The 15000-nt window shown below is 35.9% G+C and overlaps 1 protein-coding gene across 15 annotated transcripts in view; it reads right to left on the bottom strand.

The window, feature by feature from the left end:
- The window catches only part of ASPP (Ankyrin-repeat, SH3-domain, and Proline-rich-region containing Protein), a 391037-nt gene that overhangs the window by 91207 nt on the left and 284830 nt on the right, over nucleotides 1-15000 (bottom strand). For 6 of the 15 annotated variants that reach the window (XM_067126996.1, XM_067127000.1, XM_067127001.1 and 3 more), the window contains exon 2: nucleotides 964-1820. The exons of the other annotated variants lie outside the window; for them this stretch is intronic. In XM_067126996.1, coding sequence (XP_066983097.1) covers nucleotides 964-1713 — 750 coding nt within the window. In that variant the 5' untranslated portion in view covers nucleotides 1714-1820. The remainder of the gene's footprint in view (nucleotides 1-963; nucleotides 1821-15000) is intronic. 15 annotated transcript variants of the gene reach the window in all.

Below are 15000 nucleotides of genomic sequence, written 5' to 3'. Positions count from 1 at the left end.
TTACATCAGATATAACAGGACTTCAATTTTATACCCATGAATAATTGCGTAAGCTTTTGAATGATTAAATATACATTCATTGGTGAAAATTAGGATGGGTAATAAACACTCTTACTGTACTGGACCGAACATTTACAAGTACTTTATATATTTTAAGTCCTATTTGTGGCAATACTATCTTTGTAAATATCTAAATGAGAATTGATGTACTTAGAAAGCTGAAATATGTCTCGAATGCGGTGAATATCTGCACATACAATATCTGAAAACCTTACAGAAAAAAACACCCACTTCTAATAATTGCGTCACGCAAGCTTTAATCAGTCATATAGATATACATACATACATACAAACGCATATACAACAATTCTTACACAAACAAGAGTAAAAGTTGAGCGTCAAAATCTTTAAACAATAAACTGGCTAACTAATATAAATATGAAAAAACTTTTACATATTTATTCAATGAAAAATCATAAACAAACACAAATGCATACATACATCCATACATACATACACACACACACAAACACTCCCACACAACACTTCAACACATACATTACAGTAAGAAATATTAAAAAAAAATAGATAGTTTTTCAGTCTGAAAAAAATATTACATATAAGACATGGTAAAAATAGCCATTCTGTCAATTAAAAAAAAAATATGACAGATAAAACTTGCATTCCTCCTCATTGCAAATAATGTGAAGATTCTACACTTCACGGGTCACACTAGGACAGAAGTTTTTATGTAAATTTTCACTGAAAGATGACAATACAAAACAACAATAAAATAAGATTTTTTGTATCATCAAATGATGTAGGGAATCAGAAAATTTCAAAAGAAAACTGGGGGTTTGAACCTTAGCTGTATAGGAAGAATCAAAACATATAATACCAGATGATCTGACCTACCTTAGAACCCCCTGTTGCCCCGAAAGACCAGCCAATTACAGAACTCACCTTGGACAGAAGCTTAGCGGGAGGCATAAAGAAATCTTGCCTAATGCCATTAGTACCAGTGATACTCTTGCTGGAAGAGTTGCTTTCTCCCTTCTTCTCCTTCGCTTCCTCTTCGTTCTCCGGAGACGCTTTCCCTCTGAGCCTGCCGTGCCTGTTACTCTCCACGGGCTTTCTCCTCTCCAGAGTGCACTTATGCTTCATGGCTATCTCAGACTTGTCGCTGGCGACTGTCACTAGCGGTTTCAAGCACTCCTTGATCTCTGCACTTTTGATATAGTTATAATCTTTCCTTTCGAACACGCTAAAGCTGTTGTTCCTGTCTATGGAAGTGCTGTCATTGTTATTATTGTTATTGCTTACGTTTTTCCTCTTTTCGTTCAACGAGTGCGTCCTTCTTTTCTTCACAGCGGATCCCACACGCCCGTTTTCTTTGCTAGGAACCGACTTCGACTTCCCGTTTTCTGTGGGAGTCGAACTGGCTTGGTTAGTCTCATCACAGGTGCTTGAGGAAGATGATGAGGAAGATGAGGATGAGGATGAACTGGATGAGGATGAGGATGATGATGAAGGGGACGATGATGACGAGGGGGCGTAGCTATACGCAGACGTGCTGTAAGCATCGTGACCTACGGTGTTGAGGTTGTGGTGGGCGGTATATACAGTCGTGTGGGCTGGCCTAGGCCTAGGCACGGGCTCCAGTGACACGGGAAGGTTGTGAGCGCGGGTTGGGTGACACACACAAGCCAGCATTGTGGTTCAAAATCAACAAATAAGAAATATTTACATTACTTCTATCATGTAGTCTAAAATAAAAACTGTCCACACAGTCTCTCTGTTTAGTAGTTGTAACAAAAACACTGTGGAAGAGAAACAGAATATATCATCGCATCGTGTGTTTCAGGCGGTGAGGTACGTGGATGCTGCATCTTTAGGCACAGGTTCATGAGATACACATAAATAAAAGAGAATAAGCATCAACAAGCATTAAAACATAATTGGTGTCTTGGGCCTACAAGTGCAAAGTCAACAAGCAGTATTTTAAATTACATTATTGTTATTATTAAAAGTGTCAAAGTGAAAAGTGCGCAGTGTGATACACTTACTGCCATTTCATGTGTTCCAGCAAATCCGGTTCCTTTCTGCAAATTGGTTCCATTGAACGGACGAGTAGCTGAGGTCATTCCTAGCCTAGTCTAACATAACCTAACCTAACCAAACTGGCCACACAAATATTGGGTCCACTGAACGGATCTGTAGTTTAAAGTCAATGAAATCATTCCTAGCCTAACCTAACCTAACATAACTTTAATGGACACAAAAATATTTCTTAAAGTTCTCTGTTTCCTAACTCTTTCTGGATATCCTTTCCACTGAAAGACTTGAATTCAAAGGAGAAATCAATAAAGAAACTCTTCTCTCTTGGTGAGATTATAACACATACACAATAAAACGAATGAGGTTACTGTTCATTTCCCCCAGAGTTCAAGGCTTTCAGTGTAAAGTGAGCTGTCTTGAATGTGGCCAGTAAATAAATATTTAGGCTATATATTCAGAACCAAAGTACAGGAAGAACTGATTTGCAGAAACCAAAAGCATATTGGTATGGAGTCTTGACAAGCCCTGTACAGCCAGCATCAATAGCACGTCTAAATACCCAGCGAGTGCAATGCTTTGTGCTGGCATAAACGAGGTACGTTGTTATATATGAGGTTAAGTGATGATAAATTTATCAAAAAAGTGGTGTCTATAATGTAATTTCTGTAATTCAGATGCACTAATTAATTTCACCTTTCTCAAGTTAATGACGTAAATAATGTCACAATATATATATATATATATATATATATATATATATATATATATATATATATATATATATATATATATATATATATATATATATATATATATAGAGAGAGAGAGAGAGAGAGAGAGAGAGAGAGAGAGAACTCAATATATATAACTGTAGGTTAAGACCTGTAGATTACGTCTAAGACCTTTTGTTAGTACAGTACACTTCAGAACAAGAACCCTGGCCTAACGGTAATACCTATGGCGTTTTCAAGGTCGTTTTAACAACCATATGGCTTCCTCTCTCTCTCTCTCTCTCTCTCTCTCTCGGAGGAGGAGGAGGAGGAATGTGAAGCAAAGAATTTGGCTTTCAAAGTTATCTCTTAAGAATTACCTGGTAAATATTTATAAACACGAATATGGTTTTCATTCTACAGACATCTTGTGAGTCCTCTCCAGTCAAGATAATTAACAAGTGTTAAGATACTGGTCATGTCACTATCATTCTAGCATTTTAGACTGCACCACAGCCTAAGATATTGTGGCTTCCTTAGTCAATTTCCAAGTGACGTTGCTTTATTTTATCTTTAACTTTCCTATATTTTCAGGGGGGCGTTTCATGATTACTTATCAAAGTTGTGTTACTGACGTAGATTCAGTACTATAATCTATTTCTCTAGCTCAATCGATTGCCATTTTCAATGATTAATGACACCGAGACGGGAAAGTCTGGCTAAAAGCGAGTGTAAGTTATTTGACTCTTCTCAGGAAAGAGAAAAATCAGTTATTTAGATCACATTAAAAAGTTTCTTTTAAGAAGTCATTATCTGATCACATGTATCCCTGGGGCAAAATAGGAAAATAAAAATAAATAGAAGAAATAAAATTATATTAAAAATTAAATCATTAAATTATAATATATTACAAATTATATTTAAAACGTCTTTTGAGAATCTAATCTCTGATCACATATATCTATGGATGGGGCAAAATAGGAAAACAAAAATAAATAAATAAAATAAAATTATTTTAAAAATTAAGTTAAAAACTACGTTATATTGTAAATTATATTTAAAACGTTTTTTAAGAGGTCAGTATCTGATCACATATATCCCTGGGGCAAAACAGGAAAATAAAAATAAATAAATAAAGTAAATAAAATTTTATTAAAAATTAAATTATTCAGTTGTGTTATATTAAAAATTATATTTAAAACGTTTTTGAGAATCTAATTTCTGATCACATATATCCCTGGGGCAAAATAGGAAAATAAAAATAAATAAAAAATAAAATTATATTAAAATCAAATTTAAAAATTTTATATTAAAAATGTTTAAAACTTTTTTGATAAGCTAATCTCTGATCACATACATCCCTGGGGCAAAACAGGAAAATAAAAATAAATAAATAAAAGTAATTTTATTTACAGTGGCCACCTGAAGTAGGATATGACCCCCCCCCACCAATTCCCATTCCCTTTTCATTCCTCATTCCAAATTCATTCCCATTCCCAATTCTTCTCATCCTCAATGTGAGTTGAAAACCAAGATAAAAAATGAAATTTCCACAGCAAAAGACGTTAAAACGAAAACATTAAAACATGCACATTAAATATACCTAAGAACAAGAGAGAGAGAGAGAGAGAGAGAGAGAGAGAGAGAGAGAGAGAGAGAGAGAGAGAGAGAGAAGAGAATGAATCCTAAATTGACTCTTCAGTTATTTTCAAAAAAACAATTTACAATATGTGGTCCCTCCCAACTATCCCCGAGAGAGAGAGGATCCCAACAGACTTCTTCAATTATTTTCAAAAAGACAAATTGCAACATATGATCCCTTGCAACCATCCGAGAGAGAGAGAGAGAGAGAGAGAGAGAGAGAGAGAGAGAGAGAGAGAGAGAGAGAGAGAGAGGATCCCAACAGACTTCTTCAATTATTTTCAAAAAGACAAATTGCAACATATGATCCCTTGCAACCATCCGAGAGAGAGAGAGAGAGAGACTCTCCCCTTTACGACACGCACGAAAGCGATCGAGAAAATGCTAAAAATAGAGAGAAAGAAACATGCGCCAAGGCTTCAGCTGGGTAAGGACAAAAAGAAGAAAAAAAAAAAACGAAACAGCTGAATGCACAGGGCTTCAGTTGTGCCTGTGTCATTATTCAGCCACTGACGGGATTCGGGAAGCATCAATGGTGTAAAATGCTTTCCACTTTCTTTCTCTCTCTCTCTCCTCAAACTCCTCCCCCCCTTACACTTTCATGAAAGAAAGCACAGTTTTAAAAATCCTCAGTAAAATAGACAAGTTACAAAACTTGACAAAATACAGAATTACAGAAAGAAAAAAAATATGTCTGCCATTTAAACAGTTTCTCAATTCCTTCCTGTTTTACTTCCTCCTCCTCCTCCTTCTCCTCCTCTTCCTATTCCTCTCTTTCTTCCTCTTCTTTTACTTCTTCTTACAGAACTTGACCAAATACAGAATTACAGGAAAACAAAACGTAAAAAAATTCTGCAATTTAAACAATTCCTCCATTCCTTTCTCCTCCTCCTCCTCCGTCTCTCCCTCTTCCTCCGCCTTCCTCTTCTTTTACTTCTTCTTAATTCAATATATAATGCCACCAGTTTAAACATCTCCTCAGTTCCTTCCTCTTTTATTTCCTCCTCCTCCTCCTTCACCTTCTTCCTCTTCTTCTTTTACTTCTTCTCAATTCAATATACAGTGCCACCAATTTAAACACTTCCTCCTCCTCCTCCTCCTCTTCCTCTCTTTCTTCTTTTACTGCTTCTTAGAATTACAGAAAAAAATTCTGCCATTTAAGCACTTCCTCCATTCCTCCTCCTCCTCCTCCTCCTCCTCCTGTTCTTCTCTTTCCTCTTCTACCTCCTCTTCTTTTACTTCTTCTTAATTCAATATACGATGCCACCAGTTTCAGCACTTCCTCAGTTCCTTCCTCCTCGTCTTCCTATCCCTCCTACTTCTCCTATGCCTTTCTTTCTTCTTCTCTCTCCTCTTCTTTTACTTCTTCTTAATTCAATGTACGATGCCACCAATTTAAACACTTCTTCTTCTTAATTCAATATTTAAAGACTTCCTTCATTCCTTCCTCTTTTACTTCCTCCTCCTCCTCCTCCTCTCCCTCCCCCTTCTCCTATTCCTCTCTTTCTTCTTCTTCTTCTTCTTCCTCCTCTTCTTTTACTTCTTCTTAATTCAATATGGGATGCCACTCCCAGGTGAAGCGGGGGTCCGACTCGAGAGAGAGAGAGAGAGAGAGAGAGAGAGAGAGAGAGAGAGAGAGAGAGAGAGAGAGACCATCTGAAAATGAGGTATCATAACCTCCACTAACAAAGGCACCTTTTAAGTGCCACTCGAGAGTGCCAGATGAAAAGGGAACTGGGAGAAAAACACGGGGCTTCGTCTTGTGAGCGAATACGTAATGAGAGAGAGAGAGAGAGAGAGAGAGAGAGAGAGAGAGAGAGAGAGAGAGAGAGAATATGTAATGAGTGGGAAAAGGGATAGAGAGAGAGAGTTGTTAGCGCAGACATAATGAGCAGAGAGAGAGAGAGAGAGAGAGAGAGAGAGAAGAAATTTAATTAAGATAACGTGTGATGATTAATGTATGAATAGATACAATGATCATCATCATAATAATATTCACGTTATTTTATTCTTAAAAGTCTTCATTGTAGAAGGGTCCCTTTCATTTATGGGATTCTGAGAAAGAAAACAACAATAGCCAAGATTCGACGCCGCAATTGATCGTTGATAGTTTTCTCTTCTATCAGACGTCTACAACAGTTGCAACAACGCGAGAAAAACAACTATAACAACAACAGCACCAGAATCGAGGCAGATGTTAATCTTATCCAATTAACTCTTTTGTAATCTGTTTTTTTAGAAAGTGAACTCGATGGAGGTTTTTTCCTTTTATTACACAACAACAATTACAACAACGCGAGAAAAACAACTATAACAACAACAACACCAAAATAGAGGCGGATGTTCATTTTATCCACTTGACTTTTTTGTAATTTTTTTTAGAAAGAGAACTCGATGGAGGTGTTTTCTTCTATTACACAACAACAATTACAACAACGCGAGAAAAACAACGTACAACAACAATTACAGCAGACGGCAATCTTATCCACATAACCTTTTTTGTCTTGTTTTAAGAAAACGATCTTTGGTAATTTTTTCTTCTATCAGACAACTACAGCAATTACAACAACGCGAGAAAAACAACTATAACAACAACAACACCAGAATCGAGGCCGAAGTTAATCTTATCCACATAACTTTTTTGTTTACTTTTTTCTTATTCTTTTTATTTTTTTAGAATATAACGTCAAGAACCGTACGGAAAATTTACTTCTCCTTCGAAACTTTTCAACTAACGAATACAGACAGTGAATTAAATGCTCCGGGAACTCAACTCTCCCCCCTCCCCTCCCCAACAAAACCTCGTGAAGTTTGCTAAAAGCATAAAACGAAAAAGTTTGAGGAATTCCCGAGAACTCAAAAAAAAAAAAAAAAAAAAAAAACACACACAGACAGGTCTTCCAGCTCGGCTGTGAATGTCTGGAGAGAACCAGGCTGTATACAGCCCTCATGAGTAGTCTGTCTGACGCAAAGACTTGCGACAACTGTCGCATGTTTCACCTTTTAAGAGGCGAGGTCTTAAACTACTCTGACACTACCTAAAAGGTTAAGTATTATTCTTATGTTTCTCCTTCCCATCTTTTTTTATTTAAAGGTCTAGGCCCAATAAAAAATTGGGTTGCCCCTTCCACTGGCCTCTGCATATTACGAAAAAGACGGATGACATGGGATCCATTCCAGAGGATGGAAGAGAGAGAGAGAGAGAGAGAGAGAGAGAGAGAGAGAGAGAGAGAGAGAGAGAGAGAGAGAGAGAGAGAGAGAAATTAATATTGTTGAAATTAGGTCACAATGAGACAAACCTGCATCAAGATTACATCAAGGATGGAAAAGGGAAAAAGGAGAGAGAGAGAGAGAGAGAGAGAGAGAGAGAGAGAGAGAGAGAGAGAGAGAGAGAGAGAGAGAGAGAGTTTAACATTGTCGAAAACAGGTCAAAATGAGACACCTGATCGCCGTATCCTTGGAACTTGTTCGCGAGAATTACGGCAGAAATTCTAGGAAGCGAAAGGAAAATATGTTGCAGCTGACGAGCAACCTTGCATACGACCCAGACAACTCTTCAACGAACATAATCGAGTTATTTATATCTCTGACGTTCATCTCGTTTTCTCAGACAATAAAGCATTCAAATCGAAGAGAATAAAACAATTGAAAACAACTATTGAAACCAAAGCGATATTCTCGCTATTTCGCTTTTCTTCCCTGCAGAAACAACACCTCCAAACAACCCCTAAATGCCGTTGTCTCGACTCTGCAAGAAGACGGAACAACAACACTAACACTTAACGGAGTCAGGAGAGACGGGAAAACAACAGTTGTTGCTCCGCCATATCAATTGCCGTCTTGTTGTCACTGCCTAAGCTTAGGTACTTGCAAAATTCGTTTAGAGAGAGAGAGATCACTTAAAATGTAAGTGGTAGAGTTTTATAAGTGTGGATGCAAGTCCGTTCTCTGTTTCTTTGTCAGACTGTGGGCGAGTATTTCAACGCTGTAAGTCTTCAAGGAGGTACAAACATGTTTTATAAGGAATGTATATTTACTCTGTGTATGTACGTGTGTATAAAAATATACATACATACACAGATAACACACACATTATATATATATGTGTGTGTATGTATGAATGTTATGTATGTTATATATATATATATATATATATATATATATATATATATATATATATATATATATAGAGAGAGAGAGAGAGAGAGAGAGAGAGAGAGAGAGAGAGAGAGAGAGAGAGAGAGAGAGAGAGAGAGAGAGAGAGAGAGAGAGGGCGATATCATACACATTGAGATGCGTGTATAAATACACACAATAAGACAGAGAGACAAAAAAAAATATATATACACATATATATAACACACACACACATATTACCAGGTGTCCTCAGCTTTAAGGAGTGCCAATTACGGCCTTTCATATTGATGGCACTTGCAACAGCAACACTTCCGTCTCCAATGAGCGAACAATTACATTAGCTCCCCCGGCGCCACCTGATGTTTCTCTCTCTCTCTCTCTCTCCCCAGGTCCCGTCAGTGCACAGAGGATAGGATAGATGAATTTGGACCGCCCCGGGTATACCAGATTATAAAAGAGAATTCTATTAGTGTTATCTTTTTACAAGTTGGTTCAGATCCAAAGGTGATATATATATATATATATATATATATATATATATATATATATATATATATATATATATGTATGTATGTATATACATATTATATATACACACACACATATATATAAGGGAACCCTTACAAACGCCAAATTGTGGAAAGTAAAGGCTACATTTCAGAAACCAAACTGTCTCTCTCCTCAGGCAAATAGTGAATGAGAAAAAGTTACAGAAAAGCGGTATTTATACCACAAGACCCATAGGTCCGCCGTTAAGCCACTCCAGTTGACAATTTCTCTTCAATATATATATATATATATATATATATATATATATATATATATATATATATATATATATATATATACTTACAATTACACACTATGAAGAAACACATGCAGTCGCGACAACTGCATACAAATACAAAAAGAGGAAAGACGGAAATAATAGTTTAGAATCTCACTGATGGCAAGAATCTCGCGTCACACCAGCTGCAAAGATGATCCGCGAATTTGTTTGTTTGTTTGTTGCATAAAATCATGTTTTTTAGGCGTACGTATTCTGACATACGGCACACTTTTACTGTATATAGTAATAGTTTTTTTTTTTTTTCACACCAACATATGATTTTTTTTTCGCTTGTACCAACATCAGCTGCCTTATATTTGTACACAGTAACACGTTGCTGCATTTTGCTTGTTTATAATAATAAACACGTTCCTTTTGGCCTGCTTCTTCCAACATATGCTGCTTTTTAAGTTTTCCCTAACATATGGTGGTTTTCGTTTAAGTTTTCACCAATATATGATGCTTTTTGTCTAAGTTTTCACCAACATATGCTGCTTTTTTGTTTAAGTTTTCACCAACATATGGTGGTTTTGTTTAAGTTTTCACCAACATATGCTGCTTTTTGTTTAAGTTTTCAACAACATATGCTGCTTTTTGTTTAAGTTTTCACCAACATATGCTGCTTTTTGTTTAAGTTTTCACCAACATATGCTGCTTTTTGTTTAAGTTTTCACCAACATATGCTGCTTTTTGTTTAAGTTTTCACCAACATATGCTGCTTGTTGTTTAAGTTTTCACCAACATATGCTGCTTTTTGTTTAAGTTTTCACCAACATATGCTGCTTTTTGCTTAAGTTTTCACCAACATATGCTGCTTTTTGTTTAAGTTTACACCAACATATGCTGCTTTTTGTCTAAGTTTTCACCAACATATGCTGCTTTTTGTTTAAGTTTTCACCAACATATGCTGCTTTTTGTCTAAGTTTTCACCAACATATGCTGCTTGTTGTTTAAGTTTTCACCAACATATGCTGCTTTTTGCTTAAGTTTTCACCAACATATGCTGCTTTTTGCTTAAGTTTTCACCAACATATGCTGCTTTTTGTTTACGTTTACACCAACATATGCTGCTTTTTGTCTAAGTTTTCACCAACATATGCTGCTTTTTGTTTAAGTTTTCACCAACATATGCTGCTTTTTGTCTAAGTTTTCACCAACATATGCTGCTTTTTGTTTAAGTTTTCACCAACATATGCTGCTTTTTGTTTAAGTTTTCACCAACATATGCTGCTTTTTGTTTAAGTTTTCACCAACATATGCTGCTTTTTGTCTAAGTTTTCACCAACATATGCTGCTTTTTTAAGTTTTCACCAACATATGCTGCTTTTTGTTTAAGTTTTCACCAACATATGCTGCTTTTTGTTTAAGTTTTCACCAACATATGCTGCTTGTTGTTTAAGTTTTCACCAACATATGCTGCTTTTTGCTTAAGTTTTCACCAACATATGCTGCTTTTTGTTTAAGTTTACACCAACACACGATGCTGTTTTGTTCAAGTTTACACCAACGTATGTTGCTTTTTGCCTGCTTCCTCCAACATATGCTGCTCCTTGCCTGCTTCCTCCAACACAAGCTCTTTTCGTTTAAGTTTACACCAACATATCCTACTTCTGCCAGCTTCCCCCAAAATATGCTGCTTTTTGTTTAAATTTACGTCAAAATTATCTACTTTTTGCCTCCTTCCTCCAACATAAGCAACTTTGTGCCTTTTTGCAGTCTGAAGATCACGGAAAACTTAATTTAATTTACGGAAATACTTTTCACCTTTCCAAATGTTCAAACTGTACGCATTCTTGTAACCAAGTAACTGAAGTTAATTACCGAGTGGGTCACAAAGCTGGCGTCACAAAACCGAAGGCCAGCAACGCTGATGCATCCAAGTTCTCTCGGATCAAAAGCGTAAACAGCACACTCGAGAAAAGTCACGATGAAAGAGAATATTAACGAAAGCCAAAGAGCCACTCAGTAAAAATCAGGAGATGGTAAAAGAGGAAAAAGAAGTAATAAAGTAAACGATAGACACAAAGTGGGTGAATAAGTAAAAGGGAAAAAGAGTATAATGACGATGAAGTAATCATAAGGTAAACGAAAGACACAAAGTGGTGAATAAGTAAAAGGAAAAAAATTTAATAATTATGAAGTAATAAGGTAAGCATAAGTCACAAAGTGGGTGAATAAGTAAAATTGAAAAGAGTATAATAATTATGAAGTAATAATAAGGTAAACTTAAGACAAAGGGGTGAATATGGGAATGGAAAGAATGAATAAAAAATTAAGAATTCGTAAGAGAAATGTAGAAGGCTGGAAGACAGAAATTGTGAATAAAATATAATAACGCATTTCTAAAGCTACAACAAAAGCCAAACAGAATAAATTAAGAAAGCGTAATGAAAAGGAATCAGATAAAAGTGAAATGCCAAATATTTTTTATAGAAAAATAAACGGAAAGTACAAAGTCAAAATAAAGAGCGAAAATTAAAAAGTCAAAACCAAAAGCAAAATATTAGAAGCACAGGAGAAAAAGTAAAAATGAAAAATTAAAATGAGAAATTATAAAAGTGCTGGAAAAAAATACAAACAGTAAAGCAAGGAAAAAATTTAGAATACATTAAAAGAATGAAGGAAGTATAAGGCAAAAGTTAATACCCATTATTTCGGCTACATAAGAAAAAAAAAAAAAAATAAAGAAATTGTGAAAACCAAAACTGAACGAGTAACGGAAATGACAACTGCATCACGAAAAACAAGAAGAAAAGCTGGATACTAATAAATATGAGAACATAGAAAAGATAGAAAAGAATCAAGCCAACGGGAACACCAAAATCCGTGAACACACAAAAAAACAATAAACAAAAGGTATGAGAGAACACAAGAAAAGTAAAATATAAATCGAAAAATGGTAGACAGTGGAAAGCGACAATAAATAGATGTGTACCAAAACAAAATAGAAAAATACGAATATATAAAATAGGAAGAAACATGATTCAGGGAATACCAAATTCCGTCAACACACAAAAAACAATAAACAGAAGAAGGTATAAGAGAACACGAGAAAGGTAAAATGAAACGAAAAATGGTAGACAGTGGAAAGCGACAATAAACAGATACATAACAAAATAAAACAGTAAAAACATGAATACATAAAATAGGAGGAAACAAAAGAAGTATAACTGAACGCAGGAAAAGCAAAATATAACGAAAAACCGTAGACAGTGGGAAGAAGAGAAAGCAAAATGAAACAGAAAAACGATAAAAGAAACTAGGAAGGTGAGAATCCTAGGTCAAGGAACCTATACATTCATCTCTCCATTTCACGGGAGACCAGAGAGAGAGAGAGAGAGAGAGAGAGAGAGAGAGAGAGAGAGAGAGAGAGAGAGAGAGAGAGTCTCTCTGGGATGCTGCTGAAAGTAAAACCTTTCAATTTTTTTTATTTTAGACGCCTAATATGGTTTTTTTTTCGTAAACGCCTTTAAATTTTTTTATGAACACCTCTCACTTTTTTTTAAGCACCTATATATATATATATATATATATATATATATATATATATATATATATATATATATATATATATATATATACATACACGCTTATCAGGTGTTTCTTTTCGAAAACGCCTCTCAAGTTTTTGTCTTCTTTTTGAAAATGTCCCTCAAGTTTTGTTTTATTTTTGAAAACAGGTCTCGAAGTTTTTTTCTTTTGGAAAACGCCTATCGAGGTTTTTTCTTTTCGAAAACGCCTCTCAATTGTTTTTTTTCGAAAACGCCTCCCAAGTTTTTTTTTCCTATAAAAACACCTGTCAGATTTTTTCTTTTAAAAAACACCTCTCAAAATTTTTCTCTTCAGAAACGCCTCTCAAGTTGTGTTTTTCTTTCTGAAAACAGGTGTCTAGTTTTTCCTTTTCAAAACCGCCTCTCAAAGATTTTTTTTTTATCTCAAACTCTGCTGGATTTTTGGGGGGAAACTCAACTAAAGTTTTTTTTCACAAAAGACAAAAAAAAAAAAAAAGTTTTAACATGAATGAAAAATGTGGTGGTCGAATATGACAGAAGGAAACCCGATGGTCAATGATGTGAGAAAAGGATGGTCAAATATGAGAGAAAGAGACATTAGTGGTGTGTGACTGAGAGAGAGAGAGCGATCAAATATGAGAGATAATGACATGACCAACAAGATCAAATACGAGATAATGAACTGTCATATATGACACTGACGAGAAATGGTCAAATATGAGAGATGCAGGTCACGCGTGAAATACCTGGCGACATAAGAGAGAAAGTCAATTAACTGAGACAGACAAACAATGATAAAATATGAAGAGAAAGATTGGTTAAGCATGAGAGAAAGATTGGTTAAGCATGAGAAAAAGATTGGTTAAGCATGAGAGAAAGACTGGTCAAGCATGAGAGAAAGATTGGTTAAGCAAGAGAGAAAGATTGGTTAAGCATGAGAGAAAGATTGGTTAAGCATGAGAGAAAGACTGGTCAAGCATGAGAGAAAGATTGGTTAAGCAAGAGAGAAAGATTGGTTAAGCATGAGAGAAAGATTGGTTAAGCATGGGAGAAAGACTGGTTAAGCATGAGAGAAAGATTGGTTAAGCATGAGAGAAAGATTGGTTAAGCATGAGAGAAAGACTGGTCAAGCATGAGAGAAAGATTGGTTAAGCAAGAGAGAAAGATCGGTTAAGCATGAGAGAAAGATTGGTTAAGCATGGGAGAAAGACTGGTTAAGCATGAGAGAAAGATTGGTTAAGCATGAGAGAAAGGTGGGGGTAAGCATGAGAGAAAGACTGGTTAAGCATGAGAGAAACAATGGTCAAACATGAGAGATATAATGGTCAAGTCTGAGAGGAAATAATGCTCAAAATCAGTGTGACAGAAACAGTGGTCAAGTATGAGAGAAATAGAGGTTAAGTCTGAGAAAAATAACGGCCAGTTATGAGAGAAATAATGGCCAAGCCTGAGAGAGATAACTGTCAATTACGACAGAAATAACGATCAAAACCAGTCTGAGAGAAACGAGGGCCAAATAAAATGAAAGAAATAAGAATCACACATGAGAGAAGAACCAAGAATCTAAACATAGAAAGAAAAATGATGGTTCACAGAGAGAGAGAGAGAGAGAGAGAGAGAGAGAAATTAGAGCAGAGTCGATTTCCTTCCCCCCGCCCCCCAACAACCAAATACTGTACCGATGGATCCGCCTGCATTAAGCTTATCTCCTGTGTGCTTCCGGAAAGCGTTCCCCTTTCGGAGGAAGGACCCAGACGACCAGTCGGCACCCAACCCCCAACCCCCACAACCCAAAACCTCCTTCCTACAACCCCACAACCCCTAACAGCCCGTTCCCCAACCCACAACCTCCTTGCATCCAGCAGATTCCTACAGCCACGAGATCATTGACTTGGTTAGCATTCATATACACATATGCACATACTTGCACAAGGAAATAACGAAGCACGTATATATATGTGTATATAAAGTCTTCACATACAAATACACTATTTGCATGAGGAAATACACACGTACGTATGTATATATTTATATGTCTTCATATATACATATACATACACATATTTGCTTAAGGAAATACAAACGCACGTATGTATATATGTATATAAAGTCT

The sequence above is a fragment of the Macrobrachium rosenbergii genome, chromosome 25 (assembly GCF_040412425.1).
Source record: "Macrobrachium rosenbergii isolate ZJJX-2024 chromosome 25, ASM4041242v1, whole genome shotgun sequence".
Lineage (NCBI taxonomy): Eukaryota > Metazoa > Arthropoda > Malacostraca > Decapoda > Palaemonidae > Macrobrachium > Macrobrachium rosenbergii.
This window is presented reverse-complemented; position numbering and strand designations above follow the sequence as displayed.